Source organism: Lampris incognitus, chromosome 9 (assembly GCF_029633865.1).
Source record: "Lampris incognitus isolate fLamInc1 chromosome 9, fLamInc1.hap2, whole genome shotgun sequence".
NCBI lineage: Eukaryota > Metazoa > Chordata > Actinopteri > Lampriformes > Lampridae > Lampris > Lampris incognitus.
The window spans coordinates 18,954,606-18,968,687 of record NC_079219.1 but is presented as its reverse complement, the minus strand read 5'-3'; the positions used below and the strand labels follow the sequence as shown (position 1 = coordinate 18,968,687).

Here is a 14,082-nt window from a genome sequence, read left to right as displayed (position 1 = left end):
TATCCCTTCTCGTGATCTGAGTTATTTGATGTGTTAATCCCCTTCATATGGTTCTCCAAGTAGATTAAAACAAATGTTCAGGGGTATTTCTTATTATACCATGTCCAGCCTGTTTTAAACATAGACAGGGCTTATTAGCCATTTTCAAGCACTGTTTTCTCCATGCACAACTTGGCAAAAAGTTATGCAATATTCAGAGTTATATCTGTCAATCTGTGAAGCGATTAAACTTAATCTGTTCTCAAAATAGTTTGATGATTGCTCACTGAAACTGGCAGCGGTGTTGCAGACAAAAACCCAACAACCGCTGTACTGGCGAACGACAGATATACGAACAGCACCACACTGCCCTCCGCTGGAATTACATAGCCAAGTACAGTGATTCAGGCAGTTGCTTTAGACAAATTAGTTTATTTTCAAGGGATCATTTTTGGGTGCTGTTAGCCTGTCCTTACATTTTTAATAGAAAGAATTGTCAATTCTTTATTTTTTATTTCTACTCTTTTTTTCTTTTTCTTTTTCTTTTTGCAAGGGCCCACTCTGGAACAATCAGTTTAATTTCATCATTGGCAGTTTTGCATTATTCATGTAACTGTTACCATTTTTTTCTATTTAAAGGAACTAAATCGGCTATCTTGAGGATTATATTAACAAAGGACTCTTATTTTTATTCTGTTGTTCACTTTTAGACTTATGAAAGAATTCAAATGAGAGAAATACATGCACACCACTACATGCCTCCTCCCATGAGTACATGTATACATTTTAGGAAAACACGAGAAGGAATGATCACAAAAGAAAGATTCTGCTGTAGGCCTACTTGTACACGCAGCAATGGGTAACTAAAACACAACTACTGTTTTTTTTCCTCCCTTTTTTTGTAGACATAATTTATACGCCGAATGTTCATTGAAATTGAAAGATTTCTATATCCAGTCCCTCACCATCTATGAATTTGGAGAGATCCACGTGAAACAGATAGGAGCTAATCTTATTTAAGCAAAAGTGGAATAATGTGGAAAACTAGATCTAATTAAAGCATACAACGGTGTTGTTTGTGGAAAAAACCTGGCCAAACTGGAGATTCGTTTGAAATTTTTCTGAATTCCAGGAACCTGTAGATTTGCAGCTTGCATCCATCCAAGATATTGCATTTAACATTTTCACAGAAGATGGGGGGGGGGTAGAGTATGTTGCCTTGGGGGGGGCAATACAGTATATTATAGTATATTGCCTTGGCCACAGCTTGAAATGCCAAGCAGAAGTCAAACAGATAGCTCTGCTCCTACGTTAAGATGTCCAAATGTCATTTACTAATTTGATTCTATCCATCTGTCTGCTGCTTGTAATGCGATGTCTGTTTCTTTTTCCTTGTTTCGTTTGTAATTGTATGACTTGGCTTTGTCACCTGAGGCAGAGAAGTGGTAATCTTATTTAAACAAACGCTGAATTACGCCTTTGTAGGAAAAACATCTAGATCTAAATAAAAGATGTGGTGACGCTGTTTGTGGTAAAACTTGGCCAAATTGTATATTTATTTCAAATGTCTAAGTTCCCGGAACCTGTTTTTAATCCACAATTTATGCATGTGTTATTTATTTATTCTTATATCGCGCTTTGCTCGTGAATTAAATAAAAGCAGCGTATAACGTAGCGCGCTGCATCGTGGCGGCACGCCCCCTGATATGAACCAGTGTCATGTGGATTGACTGAGCCGGCTGTGCGTCTGTCCAATGAGGAGCGCTGGGGGGCGTTTCCCTTCGCGTCACTGCCACTGGTCTACCATAATAAACATCGCCGCTGCAAGCGAATGGCACGCAACTCTAAATAGCCTCAATACAGGCGACGCAAAGGTAAGGTGTTGTGAGATAAATACTATACCGCCACCGTGTTGCTTACCGCTGGTAGCATTTAAAATGTTATCATCGGACACTGGTACACACACACACACACACACACACACACAAACACACAACGTAATATTGATGCATGCCATCGTCTAGCCCATAAAAACATTTAATATGCACAATGGTGAGAAGAGGACAATTTTGCTCCTAAATAGTATACATTATAAGGCGCTGAGCTGAGTTCGGTTGTCGATACGACGTTTTTCTTCTGCTTGGTACACGGTGTACTTATCCTAACCGCATTTGCAGCCCAGCATGGCGACCGGAGTCGCACAATGAACGTTACGTCGCCTTTTGGGAAGCCGGTTTAATTACGACTGACGCTTCTTTTTAGCACAGAAAGCGCGACAGAGAGAGAAGGAGGTGTTTAGATAACACGAGAGTTCATACGACTGCGCTTTTTACTTATGTAATGTGTCGCTAATACCCTACTTTAAAAAAAATTTCAAAACATAGAGACAGCTGGCGTTCCTCCAGGCGCTCAGTAGTCAAGTTAACCGTTCACCTGCATTGGAACTACGTTCGTCCAAATGTTGTAAACCCAAAATAATATATATCCCGTTTTATCCGTGGCGTCGCGGGGACGCGCATGCATTCACGTAATCCTTCCATGTCCATTTCATTCAGGAAGTGGGAAAATAACTTACTTTGTTGTCCTTGCTGTTTGTTTTTACTAATTTTAGATTATCTACGCGGTTTTACAAATAAGTACCAACAAGACAAGTGGCATACCAAAAGCCCACACCTTTGTTGCGGTTGACCTTTTGGTATGCTACTTTGCATGTAAAATCGTGTTAATATTCCAATCTTGGGGAAAAGATAACATAAAAACAAAAACAAAAAAACAATTTGTTTGTTAAAAATGTTTACCAAAGGCTACATCTGTTTGCCAGGGGAACAAAATGTGACATGACACGTCCCCCTGGGAGGTTTTGTGGCATCTGTCCAGACCTAATTTCCCATTCAGATGAACATGTGGCATGTGGCTAAGTCAACACGTCCAGCTGCGCCTAACCGGCTAGAGCCACACGTTTTTCTGTTTGTTCACAGCAAGCTCCAACAATGGGCAAATCCCATTCTCACTTGGCAAAACACAAAGACGACAGCCAGGATGCACTAACAAGTAATCCTGAAAACAAAGATGCACAGAACGAGGAGGATGGGAAAAACGGAGATGTATCCCAGTTCCGATATGTGGAATTCACTGGCAGGGACAGTGTCACATGTCCCACATGCCAGGGCACTGGCAGGATCCCACGTGGTAAGATTTTTTTTTAATCACTGCCGACAATACCAAAAAAATGGTTATTAACACAACTAAACCAAACTATAACAGATGTCACATTTGGACAGCATCTGCTATGTTATCTGGTGTGCTAATACCTGACACTCGGTGTCCGTCTCCTTCATCATGTTTTCCTTTACCAGGTCAAGAAAACCAGCTTGTAGCTCTGATTCCATACAGTGACCAGAGGCTCAGACCAAGCAGAACGTGAGTTTATGTAATGAAACCATCGCCTGGGACTTCGCAAGTAAAATGTGCTTGTTGCCCTGCTGTAACTTCCCAGGTATCACGTTTGGTTTCACAACGGGGTTTCTGCATCTCACTTCTCTCCTCTTATCTACAGAAAGCTGTATGTCACAATATCAGTAGTGCTTTGTCTGCTGCTGTCTGGATTGGCTGTTTTCTTCCTATTCCCTCGTTCCATTGATGTTTCCTACGTGGGAGTGAAGTCCGCCTACGTCTCCGACGACCGGGATAGACGGATTGTCTATCTCAATATCACTGTAAGACTGTGTAGCCGTCCTCCTCTCACTTCTGTACGGTTTCAATAGCACTCCCCCGTTCCTACAAAATTCCATTTTTCTTTTTTATATAATTCATAGACAATTGCTTTTGAGTGAAAGTATTTCGAAGACAATCCTGTGGTTTAATCTTGGTATTTCTGAAGAGATAATGACCTCATTTTTACTCACCAAGTGTTGGCTTTAACCAAAAGCAACATGAACAATACAGCATGGAGATGCTGGAAAAAAACTCGCCATTTAAATGTTATTTGTCATGAAAGTCATTGAATTTCTTTTGCAAAAATTGGTAGCAACTTTGTCTTACTTAACCTTCACAAAAAGTTCCCAAGTCAGCTGACCTCTTTAGAAGTGACTTAATGTGTCAAAGATTATTCTCCCCCTTAAGTTAAGGTTATCCATGTTTAAAGTCTCCATTGAGACTAAGGCCTTCACTTTTTTAATTGATGAGCGGCAACTTTGCTGCTAGGTCAGGAGTGTTTTGCTTTCAAGGACTCTTCAATATTGATTTTCCAATCAAGGACTCTTCACCCAGAATCTTACACATTGTCTCTTCTTTATTTGTTACCTCCCCATTTGCTAGAATACTCTGAACATCACAAACAACAACTACTATGCTATATCAGTGACCAACATCACAGCACAAGTGCAGTTCTCTAAGACAGTGATAGGAAAGACCAAGATCAACAATGTCACCGTTATCATACCGCTGGACAAAAAGCAGGTGGGTCTTGGTGTACACACACACACACACACACACATATACACACACACACACACGACACCAACTTGGCATAGTTACACATTTGTTGTTCATAATTACAATAAAAATTGAAGTTATATGGCATTATAAAAAAAAACTTACTAAGTGCAGAGCCTAAAAACCATTCAGCATTTGATCCCATGCCATTATGAATGGACTTAAGTTTCCTGAAATGCCCAGTCAGCCTCTCAGCATGGGTCACAATACTGAGAGGCTTTCGCCAGTGACTCAAGAATTTCCATGCGACAAATGAAGTGACATGAGTTATGTTTCTTCAAGTCAGGAATTATAACTTAAAACTTTAACCTCATTCACATTTTAAGACAATGGTCAGTCTATAACTGTAACACTTAAGCGGTACTAGTGGTATCATTGCTTAACGACTGACTCTGTCGTTTCAAGACCCCACCCTGGGTTCCCACTCTTTAAAGGAAATCTTTAACTAGCCGGCAGCCATACCATCTTGTGCCCTGGTTCTGCTGAATGGCAGAAGCTAAGCAGGGTACTTGGATGGGAGACCTCCTGGGGAAACTGAGTTGCTGCTGGAAGTGTTGGTGGGCCAGTAGGGGGCAGTCTTCCCTCTGGTCCTAATAAAAGGAGAAAGAAAACTCGTGCCCCAGTGCAGTGACGGGGACACTGCTGTAGATGCTGTCCTCTGGATGAGATGTTATACCAAGGTCCTGACTCACTGTGGTCATTAAAGATCCCATGGCGCTTATCGCAAAAGAGTGGGGGGGGGGGGTCCCCGCCAGTGTCCTGGCAAAATTACAAACCTTGCTCTCTTTATTTGGCCACCTAATCCCCCCCCCCCCCCATGTAATTTGCTCAATGATTCCTCCCTCTCCACCTCAAAATGATGGGGGTGTGAGCGTTCTGGTGCAAAATGGCTGTTGTGCATCACCCAGGTGGGTGCTACAAATTGGTGGTGGTTGAGGTGGGTTTCCCCCCTTCAATGTGAAGCACCTTGGGTGTCTAGATAAAGTGCTATATAAAAGTAATCCATTATTATTATTATTATTATTATTATAATTTTTCAAGGACATATTCGGTGACATATACATGTTTGCTGTGTCTCACAGTAGAGTTGGGCGAGCATTTCTATTTTCATATTGTCCAGTGGTTGCTATTCGAGGTCGCCAGGGGGTGGCGGGGTACGTCACAGCACACCAGTGGTTGGGTCAACCTCATCACACCACAGATGCCGCTGCTTGCCTTGTATTATGCCTGCAGTGGATGACCTCATCAAATTATACTTTGCAGTCGGCCCTATGGTCATGGCCCCAATACACCACTGTCCTGTTGTACCACAAATACCATTTGAATTGCCCATAGATGTAAACAGCGATGTCCTTGCATCTGTCCATTGTGTTGTAGTTCCTGATGTATGAAGCTATCACCTCATCCAAATCACTATGTTGTTTTCTTCTGAATAGGCCCAATTCACAGCAATGTCTCTCCAAAGTCCGGATGCTTATGATAATGTGGTGATTCTGGGCTAAAATCACGAGTATTTCCTTGTTGCTGAATCCGAGTGCAAAGTATAATTTGATGCCGTCATCCACTACAGACATAATACATGGCAAGTGGCGGTCTCTGGTGTGATGAGGTTGATCCAACCATGCAAAGTTAAGCGATGTGGCAAAACCCGCTATTTTTCTGAGTTTTTTTCTTGCAAATTTATGACTTTGTAATTTCAGAGAATATTCAAGTTTTTTTTTCTCAGGAATTTATGTCTTTAATCTCAGAAATTCTGAGTTTTTCCTCAGAATATGACCCCCTCCCCCGGCTCCTTTTTTTTTTTTTTTTTTAACCTGCAATGGCCCTAATACGCAGTCATAGGGTGCTGAGCCCCGGACAGCCCTGGTCAGATTTAAACCCTGTTTATGTTTAATATCACAATCCATATCATATCCATAACATTCACTAATGGAGCTTAAAGCAAAGTTTTGGTGAGCAGGCATCTAGAGAACAGAGATGCGGGGTGTCCGATCCATGGAAAAGCGATGGCAAACTTGTTTGTAATGAAGGATTTAATATCCACTTGTCACTAATGCTGATTAACGAGGATCAGCGGCCAGACATGCCACTCCACCAGAAACATCTCTAAATGGGATTCATCTGACTCATCCAGGAAGGCGATGAGTGTGCATATCGGTGGGAGGTTAGGCGGCTGGTGCTCTGGTGTGGTCAGAACACCTTGGAGCTGAACATGCTCAAGACTATGGGGATGACAGTGGACTTTAGGAGACACCCCCCGCACTGCTCCCCCTCACAATAGCCAACACCCTGTGCCAACCGTGGAGACCTTCAAGTTTCTGGGAAGTACCATTTCCAAAGACCTGAAGTGGGAGACCAAAATCAACTCAATCTTCAAAAAGACCCAGCAGATTTGTTCTTTCTGTGGCAATTGAGGAAATGTCTTCTGCCACAGGAGCTGTTGAGCCAGTTCTACACCACAGTCACTGAATCTGTCCTGTGCACATCCATCACAGTCTGATTCGGAGCAGCAACAAAACAGGATAGGAACAGACTGCAGCAAACAGTAAGGACAGCAGAAAAAATCATTGGCACTCCCCTGCCCACCCTGCAGGATTTGTATACCTCTAGAGCCCGGAAACAGGCAGGCAGAATCAGCACAGACCCCCCCCCCCACACACACACACACACACACCCAGGACACAGTCTGTTTGAACTCCTACCCTCTGGCAAGCACTACAGAACAATGTGAACCAAAGGAACAGTTTTTTCTCCACAGGCCATCTCTCTCATGAACATTTAACAGCATAGTGTAGGAATAGACACTTATGTAAATAAGACACTTTGTAAATGCCCTTTCTGGTTAAGATGTCTCACCTACATATTTACAATGTGCACTACCTTTTTAAACCAGATGTGCAATACAGTTGTATGTGCACTACAAATGTACAATTGTAAATACACATACAACTGCTCTATACTGGTTACAAATTATTGCTGTTAATGTTGTGTTTGTAACATAGGTATACAATATAACATGTTGTTGTGAGGTGGATGGTAGGTGAATATATAGTGTATACTTCTGGTACATAAGATAATATAGTGGGAGTATATCAGAATCAGAATACTTTATTCAACCCCGAGGGGAAATTGGGTTCTATTACAGACACTCACGCTCTCATAACTAAAAACTTACAAGATAAGAAAATAGAAACAAATACAAACAAGAAAAACAGAAACAAATAGAAATAAAAGATAAAATAAGAAATAGAAATAAGAACAAAATATATCAACAAGCATGGTGCACATAACACCCTATCTATACTGCACTACTGCAGCACAAAACAAGCGGCACAAACAAAACCCGACAGGGCCAGTCCAATGACCATTAACTGCGAGTGTCTGACCATTAACTGCGAGTGTCTGAGTCTGAGGGAGTTGTAAAGTTTGATGGCCACAGGCAGGAATGACCTCCTGTGGCGCTCTGTGGTGCTTTTTGGCAGAATGAGATATAGTATTGTATATGAGCATGATGAGTTGTGGTATTTGTATATGGTATAGTGTATGGGCAATATAGTACATAAATAATATGGTATAATAGATGGGCATAGGTTGTTGATTACTCAAACATAAAAAAACTCTGTATATAGTCGCAACATACCTGTTGTGCATATATGCCTGCCTCCAATGTCCTGTTGTTGTTCCATTTATTTCTTTTTTCTTCTTTTTTTTCCCTCTCTCTTTTTTGTGTGAGTGATGTCTGCAAGTGCTAGAAGCTGCTGTGAACCGGAATCAAATTCCTCATGTGCATAGGCACACTTGGCCAATAAAAGTTGATTCTGAGTCTGATGCACAGTAGGGTGCAGATTCTACAGATTATTTTTATAACATCTTAGTTCTGATGGTAAGTTACTCAAAGTAGCCTTAATATTGGCATAGGAAAAACCAATCGTTGATCACCCCTTCAGGGTCGATATATGATCCAATCGCCAATCAGCATATCTCACAGGCCTATCTCACAGGTCACCCTAAGAATGATTCACATTTGACAAAGTGGCTGAACAGCTCAAAACGATGTGAAATTGTCTCAACATGTTGTCAACACTTCTTTTTTTTTTTTTTGCGCTGTACAACAAAAAATGAACATGCTAACAACAAGCTAACAATGCACAAATGTGTTGATTTCGTATAAACACTGTGTTGATCAAGGCCTCATTTAGTAAGCAGGAATAGTTAAGTTTGCGGATGACACTACTGTCATTGGCCATATCACCAACAATGACGAGACAGCCTACAGGGACGAGATTCAGCACCTCACATCATGGTGCAATACCAACAATCTTGTTGTCATTGTGCAGAAGATGAAGGAGCTGATTGTGGACTTCAGGAGGTCTAGAAGCTGCAGCCACTCCCCCATACACATCAATGGGGGGAAGTGGAGCATGTCTCCAGCTTTAAATTCCTTGGAGTCCACATCAGCAAGGAACTTTCCTGGACATCAAACACCCAGGCCCTTGTGAAAAAGGCCCAACAATGCCTGCATTTCCTGAGGGGTATGAGGAATGCCTGTCTATCCCCCAAAATTCTCACAAACTTTTACCACTGCACCATAGAGAGGATCCTGACCAGCTGCATCTCAGTGTGGTACGGCAACTGCACGACCAGAAAGCTCTGCAGCTCGTTGTCAAGGCGGCCCAGCATATCACCAGTACCCAGCTCCCAGCCATAAGACATTTATCACAAACGCTGCCTTCGAAGGGGTCTCAGCATCAGCAGAGATGCCACCTACCCCAACCATGGACTGTTCTCCCCCTGCACTCTGGGAGGCACTACAGGGGCCTCAGAGCCTGCACTACCAGGCTCAAAAACAGCTTCTTTCCCCAAGCTGTTGCCCACCTGAACCTGGCTACCCACTGAATGTCTGTGGATATTTTTAAATATTTTGTAGTCATGCTCATTTTTTAGCTTTTGTTCTTCATCTGTGTATATCTTATACTGTGTTTGTCTATGTCTGTCTTGCACTGTTTGGTGAAGCCGCAGCCCTTATTTCATTTTTAACATGTGCCTGCACAGTTTTTAATGGCAATAAATTGAATTGAATTGAATTTCACATGTTGATTACCTGTTTTGCCTTTCAAACACATGGAACTGCAGAACTCTGAAAGATGACTGCTGGGCATCAACGGATGTTGAAATGGGGCGTCAGTGGTTTAACGTGCAACATAAGCTCAGGAAAACACTTGAAAATGTAATCTCAGACAAACTTTATAACTTTACGGCTTTATAATTTTCCAGGATCTCGTGACTATTTCTAGGACATTCTACAAGTTTTCAAATTTTCCAGGTGTTTTCCATGACTGGAAAATTAGTCCATAAATTTCTGGGTTTTCTAGGATGTGTGGGAACCCTGAACCATACTAACATTAATTGAACATAAGTCTACTTTTGTTCTATTTAGTGTTGAATTTCTAACATGGTGTCCTTATTCTTTATTGTTTTTCCTTGTGTGTACTCTAGATTGACTACATGGTCCCCACCACCATTCCTGATGAGATGAGTTATATGTAGTAAGTGTCTCACATGTCATAAGAACAAATACCATGTTTTCTAGATTTTAGTAGTTTTATCAAAAATCACCTATTGCTTTACAGTGACTACTGCACCCTGCAGTCCATAAAAGTACACAACATTGTGGTCATGATGCAGTAAGTATGGCTTGATATATGTCCTCTTTCTACTTAATAAGAAATACTTCCTGTTTTAACAATTCTGCTTTCACTGATTTCCTTTCCAAACATGTTTCTATGCTTTGTGATTCTCATGATATTGCTATTGAAATTATATTATCCTAGGCTGACTGAGCACAGATGCCATTTTTCGGTTCCCCGTTGCTTCATATTTACACAGTTACACCCATTTACATGTGGGAACCTCCTAATACTTATGCATTCTGCTTGCCACTGTGCAGCTCCGTTGGAGCATGCAGGGGTTAGGTGTCTAGCTAAGGGACAAATCAGCATCATTGTTAAAGGCAAGAGAAAATGTCTCATTTACCTACTCTGACTAACTTTTCCTAGACAGTCTGTAATTTTGAACCAACAGCCAACGTTTCCCAACCCAGTCAGCATGCAGCACCTCACAGGTGCTGCATGTTTTCATTGTAACCCTGAATAGGTTGTTTGCAGTCATGTGATTCTGACGGCGCGCAAGATTCAGATTGAGGGCAGGAAGTGAAAAGCAGAATGGACGAGATGGAGCTAGTTTAGCCCAAACTGTGCTAATTTAGACGTTATTATGAGAGAAAGGTATAAACAGAAAGTAAGATATGTTGGACATGATCCTTATGTTATGAAGAGTGCTTTTTTTGACGAAGCGATCACTGCACACACGCGTGTTATCCGACTCCGCTCCTCCCGACTACAGACGACGGCTGGCAAGCCATTTTTTCCGGCCAATTTCTTGCATCCCCCCCCCCCAGCAACAACTTTTGGTACTCAATAAAAGCTCTTTGTTGTTTCTCGGTTAATGACGCAAAACAGGCATTTCAAAAGTTTGTGATAGTGCTTCCTATGTGGAAAATCACTTCCTGTCCTCCATCTGTAGTTCGTGACGTCACATGCAAACAACCATAGGTACGCCTGATTGTAGTTACTCAGCCAATCATATTATAGCACTTAATCATGCCAGGTGTGTCAAATCTGTCTTAGTTAAGTGCCAACTGGTTGAATCAGAGCTACATGTGCAGAGTTACAATGAAAATCTGCAGAACAGGCTGTACTTTGGGATGGGGCTGGGAAACACTGCCTTGGACTACTTCTCAAAACTGTGGCCTACCACCACTCCTTCATTTGTGTTGTAGCTTAAACTTAATTTGTTTTTGCAGAGTGACTGTCACAACATCGTACTTTGGCCATGCGGAACAGGTTTCCCAGGAGATGTACCAATATGTGGACTGTGGGGGTAACACCACCTCGTTGCATGGACATATTCAAGTCTATCAGTAATACCACCTACAGCCCTGGCATCAAATGTTGCTTTGGCTGAGGTTCTTAAAGCAGTCTGCCAAGTTCACACCCACTTAAACTTAGGAAACAAGCCGTGACTGAGTAACACATGAAATTCAGAATTTACTTTAAAGTCACAACAGAAATATAGGATTTGTTTTTCTTAAACCTGCAGCAGACGTCCATGTCGCTTTCCCTTCATTAGCAGCCCGGCTACTGGTCAAAGCAAGAAACAATCGTAAGAATCCCAATTTGAACTAGAAACCCCAATCTCAGCGCTATGACAACAATAGAGTAAAACATCCGGTAGTACTAATAAGTAGGCGGGTTGTGTTACTTACTGATCCAGTAGACATAATGCCAACTGAATGTCAGTTTGGAAACCTCTCAAATCCCGGAGCACTCTCCATCGAGTGAATCCCCATCCGAGGTTCACTCGTTTTACCGGTTTCTAACACTCTCCCTCTTCGCCTTCTTTGGCTCCTTCGTCAACGGGGTTCGTTTTCTCTTGCCTGGGATAGATTCCACTGTCACTTCGGTTGTTCCACCGTCCACCATTTCTACTACTAGCAACCGATAGCTACCGGGAAAACAAAGGTCTATCCTCTTCCTAGTTTGGTTGCGCGATAGTTGTGCCGTAAATCGGCCCTTCATTTTCTCGCAAGATCTTACCCGGTTATAGGGAACCAATCTAAACTCCGATGGTGTCATTATTTTATAGCCATTATACTGTGCAGCGAAGGTTTGTGGATGCGGTGGGAGAACATGGAGGTGGGACAGAGGAAGATGCAGAGGACAGGAAGCGATGGAAGCGGATGATCCGCTGTGGCGACCCCTAACGGGAGCAGCCAAAAGTAGTAGTAGCAGTAGTAGTAGATACTGCGCAATCAACAGTTACTTCATAATGATGTTAAAGCAAAAAAGTTGTCTACTGCCGCTTTAAGAGAAGCATTTTTAAACAAAAAACCTTCAAAAGACGATTGGTCGGCTGCCGAATTGGCTGGCAGAGTAGATAAACGTACCTGCCACTGCCACAGATTTAGCTGTATCGTAGTTAGTGGGAACCCTGTTGGTAATTTTCCACTCAAGATACAGTAGAGATAAATTAAGGATTCAAGTCTGGTTAATGTTGGGTCATTTACAGAGACTTTCTAAAACTGTTTAAACCACTGCAAGGTGTAGCTTCAGATATGGTAGACTTTAGCTTGGTACAGAAAAATGTGCCAGGTATGTGGCATACACAAGTTCCAGTAACTATCCTTACCAGCTTTTAAGGATTTTTAATAGGAAATGAAATACTTTAGATACCACAAAGAACCCTTTTTGATTCAGCCATCAAAACCACTGACCCGTCACTAACCACTATTTCTGGCCACTTTCCATTCCTTCCTGAATAGGGGTAGCTTTATCATTTCATTTTTTGAAAAAAATTTTTTTTCATAATGTGTATGTAAAATACCTAAATTTTTACCTTATGCCATTTATTTGTTATTTGGTAATACTTCAGTGCTCTGAGTTAAGGTAGTACCAGTCTCATCTTTGCTTTTTATCTTACAACTGTGAATACTACAAATATATGAGCACCATTTTGATATAGAATGGTTGGCTCTACTTCCTACTTTGTTAGAAGACAAGCTTTATAAAAGGGAATAACTCCCATTTTAGCGAGTGCACCTGTTTGTTTCCATATTAATGACTCCTGCACTTTTCTTTTCTTCAGAATTGTTGTTCTAAAATGTTACATATTATTCTTGTGTCATGCAAAATTTATCTCTTTTATGTTTTGCAGTTGTCATTCTCCATGAGTTGTGGTGTAAATTACCAGTAATGCTAATGTTAATTTAAATCATTCTGCATCATTGACTTCTATGACTTTTGATTGTGTGTTATTTGAAATATTTAAACAGTGGTGCCTTTAGTGTGGTACAATACAATTTCATTTGCTTGCGGTATTAATTTGGGCTTTACAAATTGCATCGGGCATGGGCAGTAAAGCAATGTCCATCCATCCATTATCCAAGCCGCCCATCCCAATTGGGGTTGCGGGATGCTGGAGCCTATCCCAATGGTCATTGGGCGGCAGGCGGGGAAACACCCTGGACAGGCTGCCAGTCCATCACAAAGAAAGCAGATGTGTCACAATGTAACAGCCCCATTAATCCCTGACTTATATTTCTTTCATCCTTTTTGGTTTCTATATATTTAATTGTACCCAGAAATCACGGGAGTAGAAAGCAGAAGATTCTGAAGTGCCATTCTAGTGGTATGTCAAGAGATAAATGCAATTTATGCTTATTTTTCATGAGAAACTTGTCACGATGTTTGACACCGAGCCCAGCCTCTTTGATTGTTCATAGAAAGCATAGATGTGGATACTTGTATATCACTGCCAAGCATCTACACTGGGGTATATTTTCATGCATGATACTGAAAATAAAGTTACAACTGGTTCAATAGAGTTTGTGAATTTCTTTGCACGTTTTTAACATTGCAGTACTGTTGAGACACGCTAGATGGTGCCGATTATTCAAGAAAACGTCCAATAGGATGAACCTCTTTGGGGGAACTCAGAAGATCATCTTTTTCTCTTTAGTATAATCTTTAAAATGCAAATGCTTATTTGCAT

General features: G+C 41.5%; 1 protein-coding gene across 1 annotated transcript; it reads left to right on the top strand.

Moving 5' to 3' along the window:
* The first annotated feature begins 1,747 nt into the window (after window positions 1-1,747).
* LOC130117842 (transmembrane protein 106B-like) lies at window positions 1,748-13,900 on the top strand. Its single transcript, XM_056286086.1, has 8 exons — window positions 1,748-1,853; window positions 2,958-3,168; window positions 3,336-3,399; window positions 3,536-3,695; window positions 4,297-4,437; window positions 9,970-10,019; window positions 10,104-10,157; window positions 11,336-13,900. Exons 2-8 carry the CDS (start codon window positions 2,970-2,972, stop codon window positions 11,454-11,456), a joined length of 789 nt encoding a protein of 262 aa, XP_056142061.1. The 5' UTR covers window positions 1,748-1,853; window positions 2,958-2,969; the 3' UTR covers window positions 11,457-13,900.
* Window positions 13,901-14,082: the final 182 nt, after the last annotated feature.